We start from the raw sequence: 15,122 nt of genomic DNA, 5'->3' as shown, positions 1-15,122 counted from the left end.
CCATCAGCAATAGATCCAAAAAAGGTTACATTTAGGTCATTCCTCCTCCAGAGAGATGTCAGGTTATGTCCTATTTTTGGCATTTTTCTATGCATCCTTTGTAGGGGGTGGGGGGCCTCTGCATCGTCATTTAGTGACACACACACCCCCCCCCCCCCCCCCCCCCATGTCACATCTCGAAGGCAATCTGGTCTGCTTTAAAACCTAATAGAATTTTAGAAAGGATGTTCTCAGTGTGAGACATCAGGGCACTAGAACACACAATGGATTGTTCCTTTGGGCCCCAGAGACACCCTGTATACTTGAGTGGTGTGTTATGATTTGAAGAGTCTCTAATGTGAGCCTGAAAGACACTGTGTTCTCTTCGTGCCTCCTTTTGCCTTCTCCATCCTTACCTACACAGCCTAAAGGAGTGGACTTTTGGCATGTGTAGGTCCCATTTTCTTTGTGAATACTGTATAACTAAACTTTTTGCAATTTTCTATTAAATCTATTTTTCTAATCCTGTCTTATGATACAAATCAGGACTTTTTTTTTTTTAAACACTGATGTATGCGTTGCACCAGACAGAGTAGGCTGACCAACACCTCCTATTTAGGGAGCTACTTTTAGTGTTTCCTTACTAAAGACTACTATCCCAAGCCGACATACTTCTACACCTTTAATTTGAATGGTGTATGTGGCCAGCCATCACTCAAGTACATGGTACTGTACTGCATGTCATTCTGAAACACTTCATGTGGAGCTCTGATTCAGGGTCAGCTGGCCAACTACACACACCCAGGTCACCCAGTATGAAGCTCCTGCCTTAGTCAGGAAAGCTGACTCAGACAGGGGAAATACTGTAGCCATCCAGTGTGTAGAGGCTAAAAAAAGCCTGGTTCAGGCTTTCCTCTTCCTGATTGTCCGTGTGTGTGTGTGTGTGTGTGTGTGTTTTGAATTGGAGGCTTTTCTCAAGTGTGTCTCAGGTCCTGCCATTGTTTTAAGTTTGTATTCAAACTAACAGCATATTCTCTCCAGCCAATAGTGTAAAACTTATCAGCTTGGATGCATGTACATAGGGTGGCATGGTGGAGCAGTGGTTAGCACTGTTGCCTCATAGAAAGAGGGATCTGGGTTCTAACCTCATGACTGACTGGGGTCTTTCTGTGTGGAGTTTGCATATTCTCCTTGTGCCTGCATGGGTTTCCTTCCACAGTCCAAAGACATGTGGATTATGTCAACTGGCTACTCTAAATTGCCCATAGGAGAGCGTGTAAAGGATCTATTCATTCATTCATTTTATTTATTTCCCTCCCTCCTCTGGCCGAGATAGATTGGTGACCTGCCCAGGGTGTACCCTGTTTCTCGCCCCAAGTCAACTGGGATTGGCTCCAGCTTCCCCCTGTGACACTGATAAGTGGGATGGATGGATGGATGGATGGATGGATGGATGGATGGATGGATGTCCATTTTTCCTGGAAATAATGCAGCCTGTATGTCAGCCAGGAAAAATGGATAGAAACTGCTAAATGGCTTAAACTAATGGAATGCTGGGAAAAACCTCTTGTTTTTGTATGGTATGGCTTATTGGAAGTAATAAAACAATGTAGCTACTTGCTACATGAAGCTGCATAAGAGCTTCCCAAGGCTTACAAATTGGACACCGCACGTTGTCCCTCCTAAATTTTTTTTTTTTTTTTTTTTAACTGTTTCATTTTTCAGTAGGAAATAATTGAATGGTTTACTGCCACCTGGCTGATTGCACTTGTGGGTTTTGAACCTTTTGGTCCTGTGTGGTATTTACAGCCCATTGTCTGCTGTACGACATCATATTCCCAATGCCACCTGGTCATCTCAGAAGGAACACCTCCATTTCCCCTGCAGGTCATTCAACACGATACGGAAATCCTGCAGAGTACAGAAGTCTGGGCAAAGCTCCTTTTGTCTCATGATTCTATCCAAATCTTGTGCCACTACTTCATCACCAAACACTGCAACATATTGCAGACTTCCGTACAATGATGTATTCTGGTACTGCTTAAATTAAAAAGATTGTTTTTTGTTTTTTTAAATGCCTTTATATGTGACCAGTACTGCATGTATGTACTATACAGTGTACTGACTCAAATTATACAGTAAAGTCCAGAATCTGAGTTTGTAGGAAGTCCATATTCTCTGATCTTCTCCTTGGTTCCACATCCTACAGTGGTGGGAAAGCCTTTATGACAGCAAAGTCAAAAGGGAAACTGGAAGCTCTATTGGGGAGTCTGTCAGGTTTCATAGCCCCTTGGAACCATGCCCAGCTGACAGTGATGTCCTCCACTATTACAGTAGAGGGAAGGAAACAAAAAGCCAGACTGTAGAGGAAGGATCTTAGGAGTTCCTTCCCTTTACATTTTAAATCTAGTTTTAGTAGCTGCAATGTATAGTTTTCACTGGCCATGGGCTAGAGTGATGGGAGTAAGTTATGGATGTGGCTGGAAATTTTTCATGCAGGTCTGAAGTTGTTGGCCCTGCCTTAAATGTGTGCAGCATCTGTCCATCTGTCCCTCCCTCCCAGCCAAGACTACTCAATTTGTTGCCACAGATTCTAGCTCGTGCTAAGGGAATCTCAAATGCTCTAAAGCCAAATACAAGTCTCAAGTGAGTACTGGGTTGCCCATTGATTCTTTGTCCTGTGGCACATGGTTAATACTGGCATTGCACCTGGTCCCTGCTCTTCATTTTGCAGGTGATGAGCCAACAAATTAACTCCCATGCTGCAGTTTCAGGATGGGCTCAGACTGCTTACTCTCTTCAGACTTGGCTGTAGGTCTTTTTAAGATCACTATTTGAGTTCTCCCCTCAGATCTGTTCCCCAAGAGTGGCCAGACCGGGAGCATTATGCTACTGTGTGGCTGTACAGTATTATCCTGCCTTAATTTGCTTAATGTTCATAATTGCATGCATTACTTTTTGGTATCACTTTGGCTTCAGATCACCATTTTCAAACATGGACCCTAAAGTTTATTACTGTGTATTCTGTAATCCAGTCTAAAAGTTCATCTTGGTTGATCCTGCTTATTTCCCTACACTGCCACCTTCTCAAGGCTACCAGTGGAAGGACATGCTATTTTCAACATTTGAATCATGTTGTGGCTTTTAGCCTCAATGCTGCCGCAAGGAAACTGAAATTACAGGTCATTCTTCTACAAGCTGGTGCTGCTGGGTGTGCCAGGCACCTCCCCATCCTCCACAGAAAAATCCTCTTTCAGCCTCTGGTCAGATGCGGAGGTCTCGGGGCATAGCCTTACCAGCTGCCTGCTTTTGATGTCAGATGTTTTTGATTTCCGCATGCTAGGCTTTGCATCAATTACAGTAGCACACCTATTTAAGAATACAAATTCAGGCACACTGTGCGTGTTTAAATGTATTTTTCCTTGTGCAGCTTGGAGCTATGCAAGATGGCCTGTGGCGAATCTGATGCGTCTCCCCTCCCTGTTTGGTGGGGTGTTTTGGTGACTAGGCACCCCACTGAAAGCTCAGAGGATACATGATGGGCTCTTTTCATATTCAGATGTAATGCTTTTCATGTTCATGATAACCAGAGTCACAATCCCATCTGCCCCTCCCTGTTGTCCTGCTTCCCCATTGAAGGCTGATGGTAATTCTGCTATCATCTTCCTTTGTATGGCTTATGTTGTGCTTCCACACTCGCCCACAAAGCACAAACATCTGTTCTCTAGACTCTGCACGTTTCTTTTGTGATGTAATGCTTCATGTGTCTGTCTCTCTCTCTCACACACACACACACACACACACACACACACACACACACACACACACACACACACACCCTCTCATACTGTGCCCATTTCCACATGGGCCAAGCCTCCACCCATTTCGATTGCCATTTCCAGTTTTTTGCTTCCCTTTCTATACTGAGCACGGGTGGACATCCATTTGCAGTTAGGATCACTTGGACTGTCTTAGCTAGGTTTTGCTTTGAGCAGCATGATGTGGTGATGAGTGATTTAAGGGGAATGAATGATTGATTCGTTTGAGTAGTTTTTGATTAGGTATGTGTTTATAGAGATTCCAGGATATTTCCATGTCGCTGTTGGAACCAGGGCCATTATGTATCTAAAATAATAAAGGACCCAAACTTTGTAACGGTGTGATAATTTTAGCAGGAGGCAAAAGTTGAGCAAGATAGCTAATGAGTTTAAGAATGAAGTATCATGTTCTTTATTGATTTTGTTTAGTGTCACTTTGCAATTGTGATGTGCCAGCTCTGTGAAATTAGTAATCATTTGTTTATATCCCTCCCTGTATAATTCTCAGTTTTTATTATTTCATGAGAGTTGGTAGTTATTCTGGAGTTGAGTACATATATAACATGTATACAGGCAGCACAGAATTCCCTGCAGACTCTAGTCTCATGTGTTTTTTCTAAATGTTTTACAGAAGGGAAACTACATGCAACATTTCCCTCACAATCAGAGCTATTATTAGTGGTGGTTCTGGAACATTCCTGGGTAATGATTGTAGAAAAGTACAGACGGAGGGAAAACTGGGAGCCTGAGTGAGTTAGCTGCCGAGCTGAGGAGATTAAAGTGTTGCGGCATAATGGAAGTGAAATTAAATGGGGTCGACACAGAATGTGGGCCGTTTGAGTCTGATTGTGATTGTTGGAGCATACGTCATCACCCATATGCGCTGTCTATCTCGGAGCTTCTCTGTACTGGTGGCATTTATTTTGTGTAGTTACAGGCAAGAAAATCAATCGCAATCATATTGGGCAATTCCATGTAAATGTCAACCTCACCATGCAAAAATAAAGCAACATGTAATACATCAAAACCACTCCCGGAGATATCGCCTAGGCCTGTATTTTACAGATGTGAATAAGTTGAACCAAGTTGTCACAAGAATTGTTCCCTTCACCTTAATGTGTCAGTCTTTCTTTCTTATAATGTAAAACCCAAGCTAAAATCAACTTTGATCATGTACAATTCTATATTATTGCCACAAGCCACAGAAATGTATGCTAAAATCCACAAAACAGCAAAACAATAGCCATCCTAAATATTATTTAAGAACTTTGATAGTTTTAGCTGATATTTAGAGTTTTTCAAAGGGTTATGGTGGTTAAATTGCTGATTTTCTAAACATATGCCATGTCTATTTCAGACGCGTCATATCCATAACGGAATTTCGTCACATCCATAACGCTGACTTTTCCTTCCGAAACTCTGCATGAAATACAAAATATTTTAAACAAAGATTTTTTTAATATTCACCTTGGACCCCTCTATCAAATGGATATCTCCATTTCGACATTAGGTTTACAATTTCACAGAGTTTGATAATGTACAGTCACCCAAGAAAAGTGATACTTTTTCTGTCACATCCATAATGCATCTTTTATTGGCATTTTCTGGCATGCCCTAGATGTACTATGGGAATTGTTCTTGTTCTATCACTTCTCCAGTATGGTACAGCTTTAAAATATGCAACACCTGTTTAAATACTGGGAGACAATAAAACATGCATTGGGTCATTTGTTGCCATTTTGAGTTCAAGTGTCACGTCCATAACGCTGGAATTGCTCTATTGTTATACGGCCTTCTCAGTGTAGGACAATTTGAGAACTTAAAATGTAACATTTCTGTGATGAATTCCTAGATGTTATACTTGCATGTTCATAATCGAAGTTAAAAGTAACTCAGTGACTACGTTTACATGCACATCCAAATCGAGCTGCTGTCGGTAATCGAGCTGAAGGTCCCAGCAGGGTGCCAGAGAAATCCAATCGTACATGCACACAACTGAAATCGGGCTATTGTGTGAGGTGCATTGTACACCCGAGCCACAGGTGGCGCAACACGCCCCATCGTGTTGGTACACTTCCGGTTGTCGTCATGAAGAAGAGCTATTCAAGAGTGTAAACAAAGTTTTCAGTTCCGTGTTCTCCATTGCGCGTTTTTCTCCCGTCCATGAATTTTAATATATTCAACTCCTTAAGCTGAATGAGCATGAACTGTCTCCTCATTGCTCCAGAAGTGCACGTTTCTGCTTGCCTGTGGCAGTGGGGGCGTGGTCAAGCGCCGGTCTGTGACAGGAGGGCGGAGCCAGGGAAGGTGAGTGGCAGAATAACTACACCTGACGGTAATTAACCTGTTTGTGTGTCTTCCCAGTAACCGCGCCCTATTTAAGGAGGCAGAGGGAGAGCAGAGAGGACAGCTCATCCCGGGACTAGAACACAGCGCGTGTGCGCGTGTGTTTTTCTCTCAAGAATAAAAGTAGGCTGTTAAACTGAAAAGTCTGACAATAAAAAGCCTATTAGTACCAGAAGCTTTGTCCTGCCGTCCTCTGTGCTCCACCCACACTTCAGAGAGCTCTACATCGCCATTTTCTCTTCTTCGTTTGTTCCTCCTGACCTCTTCTGCTGCTCGCTGCTATTGTTGTCATGCCAACCGAGGCTGTTGTGTTTCCCGCTTGTGGTCTCGTCACTTCCGGAAGTAGCTCGACAACTAGCTCGATAGGGTATACATGCACAAAGTAGCTCGGCAGAAATCGCATAAACTAGGTCGTGTAGCTCGATTCCGAGAAATCAAGTTCGGTTCAATTTCAGCCGAATTAAGGTGTATACATGGCATTTTGAACTTCGATTTTAGTCGAGCAACGGCAGAAATTCGATTCTCTCTATGTGCATGTAAACGTAGTGACTGTGAGCAATTACAAAGGTTTTTGAGTGAGTGAGAACATTTATAATAAACCAGTAAAGCAAAATTCCATCTCTTGATTCAACAAATTTGTTGACTGTTATACGGCTGCGACTTAATTCTGTCCAAGATTGCAATGTGCTGTTTAGCCGACATATGGTGTGCACAAGCACTTCTAACCATGCATTTCCTCTCCTCTCTCACACGACTGAAGATGGAGAAAGCTTTTCTATGAGGTTGGGAAGCCTAATGTGTTTTAAAGTTGAACTGGGACCCTTCAAGGAGTGCATGGGTTTCAGAGTACAGTTGTGTGTGTGGGGGGGGGGGGGGGGGGATGTTAAACCTTGCATGTTTATGACCTATATATAATATATTTTGCCTTGCAGTTATGCTCTGGCAGATGAAGCATATCGGTCTCTTCGGGATCAAGATAAAGACCAGTGCATCCTCATAACTGGAGAAAGCGGTGCAGGAAAGACTGGTAAGTCTGATGTGAGCCTTGTTAGATTGAGTATATTTTTTTTTTTTTTTTTTTAAACTCTACGTGGCCTTTTGCATAGCAGAACAGTATGTGAACAAAGTGACACTTCTGCATGGCATTTTTCATATCTCATTATCTCTTGCCACTTTATCCTGTTCTACAGGGTCGCAGGCAAGCTGGAGCCTATCCCAGCTGACTACAGGCGAAAGGCGGGGTACACCCTGGACAAGTCGCCAGGTCATCACAGGGCTGACACATAGACACAGACAACCATTCACATTCACACCTACGGTCAATTTAGGCTACGTTTACATTAGACCGTATCTGTCTCGTTTTCTTCGCGGATGCACTGTCCGTTTACATTAAACCACCTGGAAAAGCCGGGAAACGGGAATCCGCCAGCGTCCACGTATTCAATCTAGATCGTATCTGGTCCGGTGCTGTGTAAACATTGAGATACGCGAATACGCTGTGCTGAGCTCTAGCTGGCGTCCTCATTGGACAACGTCACTGTGACATCCACCTTCCTGATTCGCTGGCGTTGGTCATGTGACGCGACTGCTGAAAAACGGCGCGGACTTCCGCCTTGTATCACCTTTCATTAAAGAGTATAAAAGTATGAAAATACTGCAAATACTGATGCAAATACTGCCCATTGTGTAGTTATGATTGTCTTTAGGCTTGCCATCCTTCCACTTGCAAGTACTAAGTGATATGCGCTGGGATCACACACACAGCGGCTCAGTCCCGAATCGTGGCTTGTGCACTTCACTCGCGCGCTGTGTGAGCTGCGCAGGGCTGGAGTGCGCACCCTCCAGAGGGCACTCGCTGTTCAGGGCGGAGTGATTTGGAGCGCAGGATGCCTGCAGAGCCGAGCGTATCCGTGTATTGGTGTTGCTGTGTGCACGGCTAACAGTTTTAGTGTCAACGCGAATCGTTTTAAGAACGTTAATCTGATGATCCGCTGATTCGACGTAATGTAAACGTAGCCTTAGAGTCACCAGTTAACCTAACCTGCATGTCTTTGGACTGTGGGGGAAACCGGAGCACCCGGAGGAAACCTATGTGGACACGGAGATAACATGCAAACTCCGCACAGAAAGGCCCTCGCCGGCCACGGGGCTCGAACCCGGACCTTCTTGCTGTGAGGCGACAGCGCTAACCACTACACCACCGTGCCGCCCTGGCATTTTTCAATAGATCATAAAACTTAATCTGTGCTGATGTTTTAACTTGTAGCAATTGAATATATAAACGGTACAGGTGTTTTTTAATTATTCTAATTTTCATCTACAAAATATGCTGGAATTTTGTATTGGCCTACTTTGATAAAAGACAATCATAAAAATGGTGCCTACTGCCATCTGTATTGCGGCGTGCCTTGCCAGATGCGCGTGGGGAGACAAACTCTCGCGGTTACCAGAGGACTAGCCCCCCCACTGTAACCCTAGCTATGTAATATAGGCGAGAGGCCAAGGGCTACGAAACTGAGATCGGGGCCGCCAAACGTGCCATGAATGGTGCGGGAAGGACTTTGACGACTTCGATAAAGAAGCAATAAGTGTTTCTATTCTTTGTATGTTTTTGCATGTGGAGAATTTCTCATCTGTAATATTGGAGCCAGATAAAGAACCATAAATGTTTGCCAGGTGTAGTCTAGCATCAATAGACCCCTTTGCATGTTTGTAAACAAACCGACTGTTGCCAGGATGCACACGCAGCCTGGACTCAGAAACAATGGCGCTGCCCATAGACCGGCGTTATGAGCTGTCAGATTATGCAAAACAATTGTCGTTACAAGATCGAGAATGCTACATAAATAAGTTAACTCTAACAAGTGGACATCGTCTACCGGATCCGTATTTAATTAAAGAGTGGACGGACGATGTTAGTAAGTTCCCTCCTCATTTTCCTCTGATACCTGAAGGCAGTCATACTATTTACAAAAAATGTCAAACTCAAAAAAAAAAAAAAAACCTATTTACAAAAGTAGCCTGCCATCAACATTCTGGTTACAGCGAGACTACAACTTGATTTAACAATAGGACATTCATATTCATTTTGTTTTAATCAAATTATGCCAGTGGTGTGATGCTAATGTGGCTTTAGCTACAACAGCAAATACCAACACTAAACAGCAATTTGCAGGAGGTAATGGCATGAAAGGAATGATAGTGTAAAGAGTGCAGCTAAGAGAAATCAGAGCTGCGTAAAAAGCGAGAGGCAGAGAGCAGAAATGAAACTGAACGGGGCGGGAGCTAGGTTAGAGCAGTCAACGTAAGTTGGCATTTAGTGAGGGCACACAATTTTACCTTTCCATCCTTGCTTTAAAATTGTGATTTTCGGCATACACAAATAATGATGGCACAAAATCTGGACTGCTTGAGTCAAGCGAGACCTCTCCTACAAACAAAATTGCATGCAAAGCTAAGTTAACATGCTAACGATATTCATTACATTGTGTAACTATTGCCGTTTTTCCACTACAAACGCGGCTGAGTTGGGCTGAGCCGTGCCGTGCCGAGTTGGGCTGAGTCGAGCTGAGCGGGGCTATTGAAGTTGCATTTCGACTACAACCGCGCTGAACCGTGCTGGCTGGAAGTGGGTGGACACATTGGGTGGAGTTAGCGAAAGCGGGTGGACGTCACGTGATGTCGTTAATCGGCGCAAACAGTGACATCAGTGATCTTTTAAGCGGTAGTCTCACAACCCGAATAGTAAACAATAAACGTGGAGGACATGGAGTCGTTAGTGTTGCTGGTCTTGGTGCTGTGGCTTGTTGTCACCGACAACGCCAACAGATACTGGTAAGAGCGTATAGATGAGGCGAGGCGCATAAGGCTTCAGAAATTCTCGTAATTCGTAATTATTATTCTTCCGGGTTTACGGTGTTTACAGATCCCAGCGTGCTCGCGGGGCGTGTGTGGGCATGTGAGGACCCTCCTCACCAATCAGTGCACAGGGGAGTGTCTGCTCACGCCCCCAGCCTCACTTGGCTCGCTTTGGCTCGCTTCAGCCCCACTCCAAAACGGTGCGAGTTTTAGGGGCTAAGCAGGGCTGAAGCGAGCGGAGTCGTGCTGTTCTTTGGTAGTCGAAACGCGAGCCGTGTTGGGCTGAAGTGAGCTGAACCGAGCTGAAAAAGGGTAGTGGAAAAGGGCCATATGACCCAGCTAATCAGACAAACGTTACCAAAGTGTTTTGCTACATCAATAAACGAAGACTAGAAAGAATAAGAGACTTAATAAATAGCCTGATCTTACCTGTGATGAAGTGGGCGCTGCAAACCCGCGCATTTTTGATGGTGCTTTCATCCCAGTCTACACGTTTGATGGCTTGTAGCCATAGACATAGGCGATTTGAGATGTATATATATTTTTTTTGGAATGGGTGAGATCCTGCTGGAATTCTGTACATTTTAACCCCATCACTGCTACGATTCTGACACTTGACAACACAACAACTAGGCATTTCTTCCAAATATTTCTTCTCGTCGCCGAGTCTTTTTTGGGTCCAGGCTGCGCGTGCAATTTCCTCGTGCATATGCATGACGTTTACTGCGAAGGGGTCTATAGAAAAAGTTGCAAGTTTTCATTGGTATGAGTATCACTTTTGACCTCCATTTAGTATTCACACATGGTGACCATCTTATACTTTCCTAAAGGCCAGGGCTTGTATGTCTGTGTTTATAGCTCCTAATCCCTCACTAGTCATAAACTTCTTCAGTTCATTTGTTTTTACAAACTAATGATAGTTCTGCTGAAATATGAGCGCTTCCTGCCCGTCTTCAAAAGTAGCATGCTTGTTGGACCACAGTGAAATGATTTCAGGCACCATGTGATGGAGCAGTCTGCCAGGTCTGGAGCACAGCTTTAAAGAGTGGATGAGGTTATGCTGAGGTCTTCTCTCAGTGTGAATATGCTCCACTTTAGCCTGTCACTCCAGCACCAGCTCAGCTGTGCTTTGTTTGGGCTTGCTAGAGACCTGCAGAGAATGATGTCAGCATTTCCTCTGCTTTTTACCATGCCTGGTGACTGACAGACTGATATTTTGTCAACATGACCAACTGTTTTGCATATACAGTACAGGGAACCTGAAATGGCATACTGTTTTAGCATGTTTGTTTGCTCTTACATTTAAATTCAGGTCCTCCAGTGAGCAAGTAACGAGATTTATTTGGGATTTTTGTCATCACTTTCTCATTTGTGTAGTTTAAAGGCTGATAAGTGTTTGGGTATACAAGTTATAGAATTAATTTATAAGTGTGCCTCTCTGATGGCCACAATTAATTAAATTGCAGAGTTCATAAGGGTGAGAGAGAGATAAATAAAGAGAGGATATTACACGGTCGCATGTATGAAGTTTATTTTTGAGTAATGAACATGTTTGCTTTGCTCACTTGTGAAAGAGTGAAAATCTTTCAACATGAAGATAAACTTCATATCTTCAAGCCAACATGTGGTGAGATCTCTATTTATATATTACATACACAGCCACAAAAATACACAAGTTATTAAAAAGAATTTTAATTTTGAACCGGTTTGCCATTTTGACAACGCGCATCATGTCGGCGAGAAAACACTGGAAGTGACGTCATCGACGTAAAATATGCCACTCAGATCCGTGATGTATTTTGTATGAAAAATGCAGGTTTTTCAACGCGAGAAAATAAACTTCGTATCTTCAAGCCAACATGTGATTTTTTTTTTATTTATTTATTTTTTTTAAATATCGACACATTCACAAAGTACCCAAATTTATCAAAATTCATTGATTTCCTCAAGAGTAATGTATAGAGATTTATGTCGTCATTTTGAATCTGCATGTCCCGGATGTGGCATGTATGAAAAATACGAGTGGTGTGTTTCCCAGTAAAACACTAGTGTCCATATAATATATTAGATAGATAGCAGTTATTCCACGAAGTTGAGTCATACATGAGTGGATAGCCAACAAGGCACATAGCACCGAATCTGCTATAAGCCATGTATGACGAGATTGAGTGGAATAACTGTTTTTTATTCTGTCCACATTCACTGGATCTGAGCAATCGCACGCTATATAGACTAGTAGTAGAGTAGCCAATCAGTTCATATACCGTGAGTAGAGAAAAACAAAATGGCAGTGTGTTGCTGAACCAACCAAGGAGAAAATAAAAACTCTACTCGAAAACAAAACCCCACAAAATACAATAAAAGTATTTGATAGTAAGACTGTATCCCCCCCCCCCCACACACACACAAAATTATTGCACATTTCACAAATTGCTACTGTCATTTCACTGGTGTGTTTACATTCTAAGTAGAAATGGTTTTGTAAAGTTTTTATTTATTGGATTTGCAAAAAATAAAAATGCTCCATTTCTCAAAATCCAGTGAATGCTACACCTCCTTGGCTATCAGCTCATGTCCGACTCGATTTTGTGGAATAACTGTTAAATGTTGTTTTTCTCAGAAGTGTGTATATTAGATTAGATAAAACTTTATTGGCTAAGGAAAAAGAATAAAAATGTCCCCCTTTTCCAATGCACAAATTTTTAGAGATTGTTTTAGTTCTATTGTGTGGTTCTTGATGTTGGTCTGGAAGTTTTGCAGCAGCCCTGGTTAATGATTAGTTCCTTTTGTGTGTGCTTCATTGTACTGAACATGTCAATGAAGGTACATCTAACACTGCTAAATTTGAGCGGTTGGACTGCATGATATGTTTACACTCAACAGCCTATTTCAGGGTTACTTGTAAAATTCACTAGATAGTAGTCTGTACTGTAGCTACACTTGGTTTTGGTTGAGACCACGTCATTTAAGGTCTTCCTGCCCCACCTAAATCTATGGTCATGAGCTGCTGCTGGATAGGCATCAGGTTTGTCACTTTGTGTCATCTAAAAAGTTATTTAAGGATGAACCTTTTTATTTTTGACACACAAGTATGTTATCTGCTAGTTAATATTATGGCTGCATTGACGCTTAAAAAAAAAAAATTGGGGGGGGTATAGATCAGTGTTGGAAACACTACACTTGCGTTAATACTTCAGTAGTTTTGTTTGCTGACTAGACTTAACTGATGGGCAACATGGTCATCTACATGATTTGTATGCTTCCATCCACATCATATGACTTGACTCTGATTTTGTCTGCCATACTGTTTACTTTTAAATGTTTTTCATATATTAAATCTTCTGAAGTCCTGCTTTTTTCTCCCCCTCTTCCTTCTCTTAGCTATTTATTTTATCTTCTAATGAGTTTCAGCTATTTGCCTCACACAACTTATTTAATGTATTCTGGCATGGAAAAAAAAAATCTGCATAGAGTGATCAGCAGTAACGATCACTAAACCTAGTATGATTTTCATTCCTCTTCATGTCCAGGACGATTCTCATACCGGGTTTTTTACAATTCACCAAAGTTTGTCATAAGCTCAAGAACAGCATAATATAGATATGGAAGAGTAATTTACATTGCATCCTGGATTAAGTACATGAGAGACTTTTGAACACTAGGATTGGGATTTGGCCCTGTACCAATTTAATGATTTGCCATTTCATTGCAATGATATTAAATGTGGGCTAAACGGAATTAACTTTGCTTTTTGTGAGCAGAGGAAGTGTGTGGCTGTAGTGGATCAGGGTGGGGTGGGAAAGCTGAGCTGACTGAAATGATGTAAGGGGGATTTTGGGGTGCGGTCTTGTTTCATCTGGAAGTGTGACCTCTGACCTCTTTTGTTGTACTGTGTGTTCCAGAGGCCAGCAAGCTGGTGATGTCATATGTGGCAGCGGTGTGTGGCAAGGGCCAGGAAGTGAACAAAGTGAAAGAACAGCTGCTACAATCCAATCCTGTACTAGAAGGTATGTGTAAGGCTCTGTTACCTTCATCACACCACCTTCATCTAAAAAGCATTTTATCAGTTAATTTTGTTCCATGCCGAACTGGATATAAAACTAAAACCAATTTAAAAGCTCAGTTTCTGTTATAATGGATAGATGCCATATCATGATGGTATTAAAATAAGTGATGTACTTAACGTTTTAATTATTATTTTGACTTTTCAGTTTCTCAATTTTATGTAATTTAGAATTCGCGTAGCTTTCGGATAACACGGAGTTACAAATTATAATGAATATATTTAATATAAAGTATACAGTCCTTCAGGTTTTAGCCTGACCACTCAATAGTGAGCATGTGTTAAGAATCTGTCCATCTCAACCACTAATAAGGTATCGGAGCCTCAGGAAATTCACCTGATCAAATAGGCTTTTGATCTACACACAAATGAAATGCCTGTTCTACCAGGCACACACTTGTTTTGTTCAGGAGGTTGCCACAAAGGTGGGTTATCTACCTCACTTTTGGCCTGGCTGCATCTTGTGCTGATATCGTTTAAGTTCAAATGGCTGAGTCTCACTTCTAAACAAGCAAGGAGTTCAAAACTTGCTCTTGACACGCTTGATAACAGGGTCGCTAAGATATTCTGGCCCCCCATTTTCTTAGTGTTGCCCTTCCTTCAGCTGCCTGCTTTTGACTGTTAATGGAGCACAAAGCTCTCTGCTGATCGCAGACTGGAATGTGTGTTTTAAACGTGGGGCCATGCACAGGAAATGCCCATGAGCAATGGAGTGCCCAGCCGAGTTCCACATCTGTGAGAGTTTAGCTGTTGGCTGTAATGATCTCCACTCCTGAGGCTCAGCAGACTTCCTGCCCCATGGCTTCACTCCTGTACTTGCTCTGCGCAGCCAAAACTAAAGCAGTGTAGTCCAAAGTCTTAAAAAAAAAAAAAAGTGCTTCCAATTTTAACACACTGGTTCTTATCAGTCATGCTCATGAAGCTACAGCAAGTTTAATTGGAGGCTAAAAATGACTATATGGGCCATAAACCTTACAAACGTTAGATTTAAAAAAAAAAAAAAATACTCGTACAAGCATTGTCAATAGCTACCAGTAGGGAAATTTACTACACTTTGT

At 42.3% G+C, this 15,122-nt stretch overlaps 1 protein-coding gene across 3 annotated transcripts in view; it reads left to right on the top strand.

Moving 5' to 3' along the window:
- The window catches only part of myo1b (myosin IB), an 81,332-nt gene that overhangs the window by 31,676 nt on the left and 34,534 nt on the right, over positions 1-15,122 (top strand). For all 3 annotated transcript variants that reach the window (XM_060929868.1, XM_060929867.1, XM_060929869.1), the window contains exons 4-5: positions 7,076-7,170; positions 13,904-14,008. In XM_060929868.1, the coding sequence (XP_060785851.1) occupies positions 7,076-7,170; positions 13,904-14,008 (200 nt within the window). The remainder of the gene's footprint in view (positions 1-7,075; positions 7,171-13,903; positions 14,009-15,122) is intronic.

The sequence above is a fragment of the Neoarius graeffei genome, chromosome 9 (assembly GCF_027579695.1).
Source record: "Neoarius graeffei isolate fNeoGra1 chromosome 9, fNeoGra1.pri, whole genome shotgun sequence".
Lineage (NCBI taxonomy): Eukaryota > Metazoa > Chordata > Actinopteri > Siluriformes > Ariidae > Neoarius > Neoarius graeffei.
This window is presented reverse-complemented; position numbering and strand designations above follow the sequence as displayed.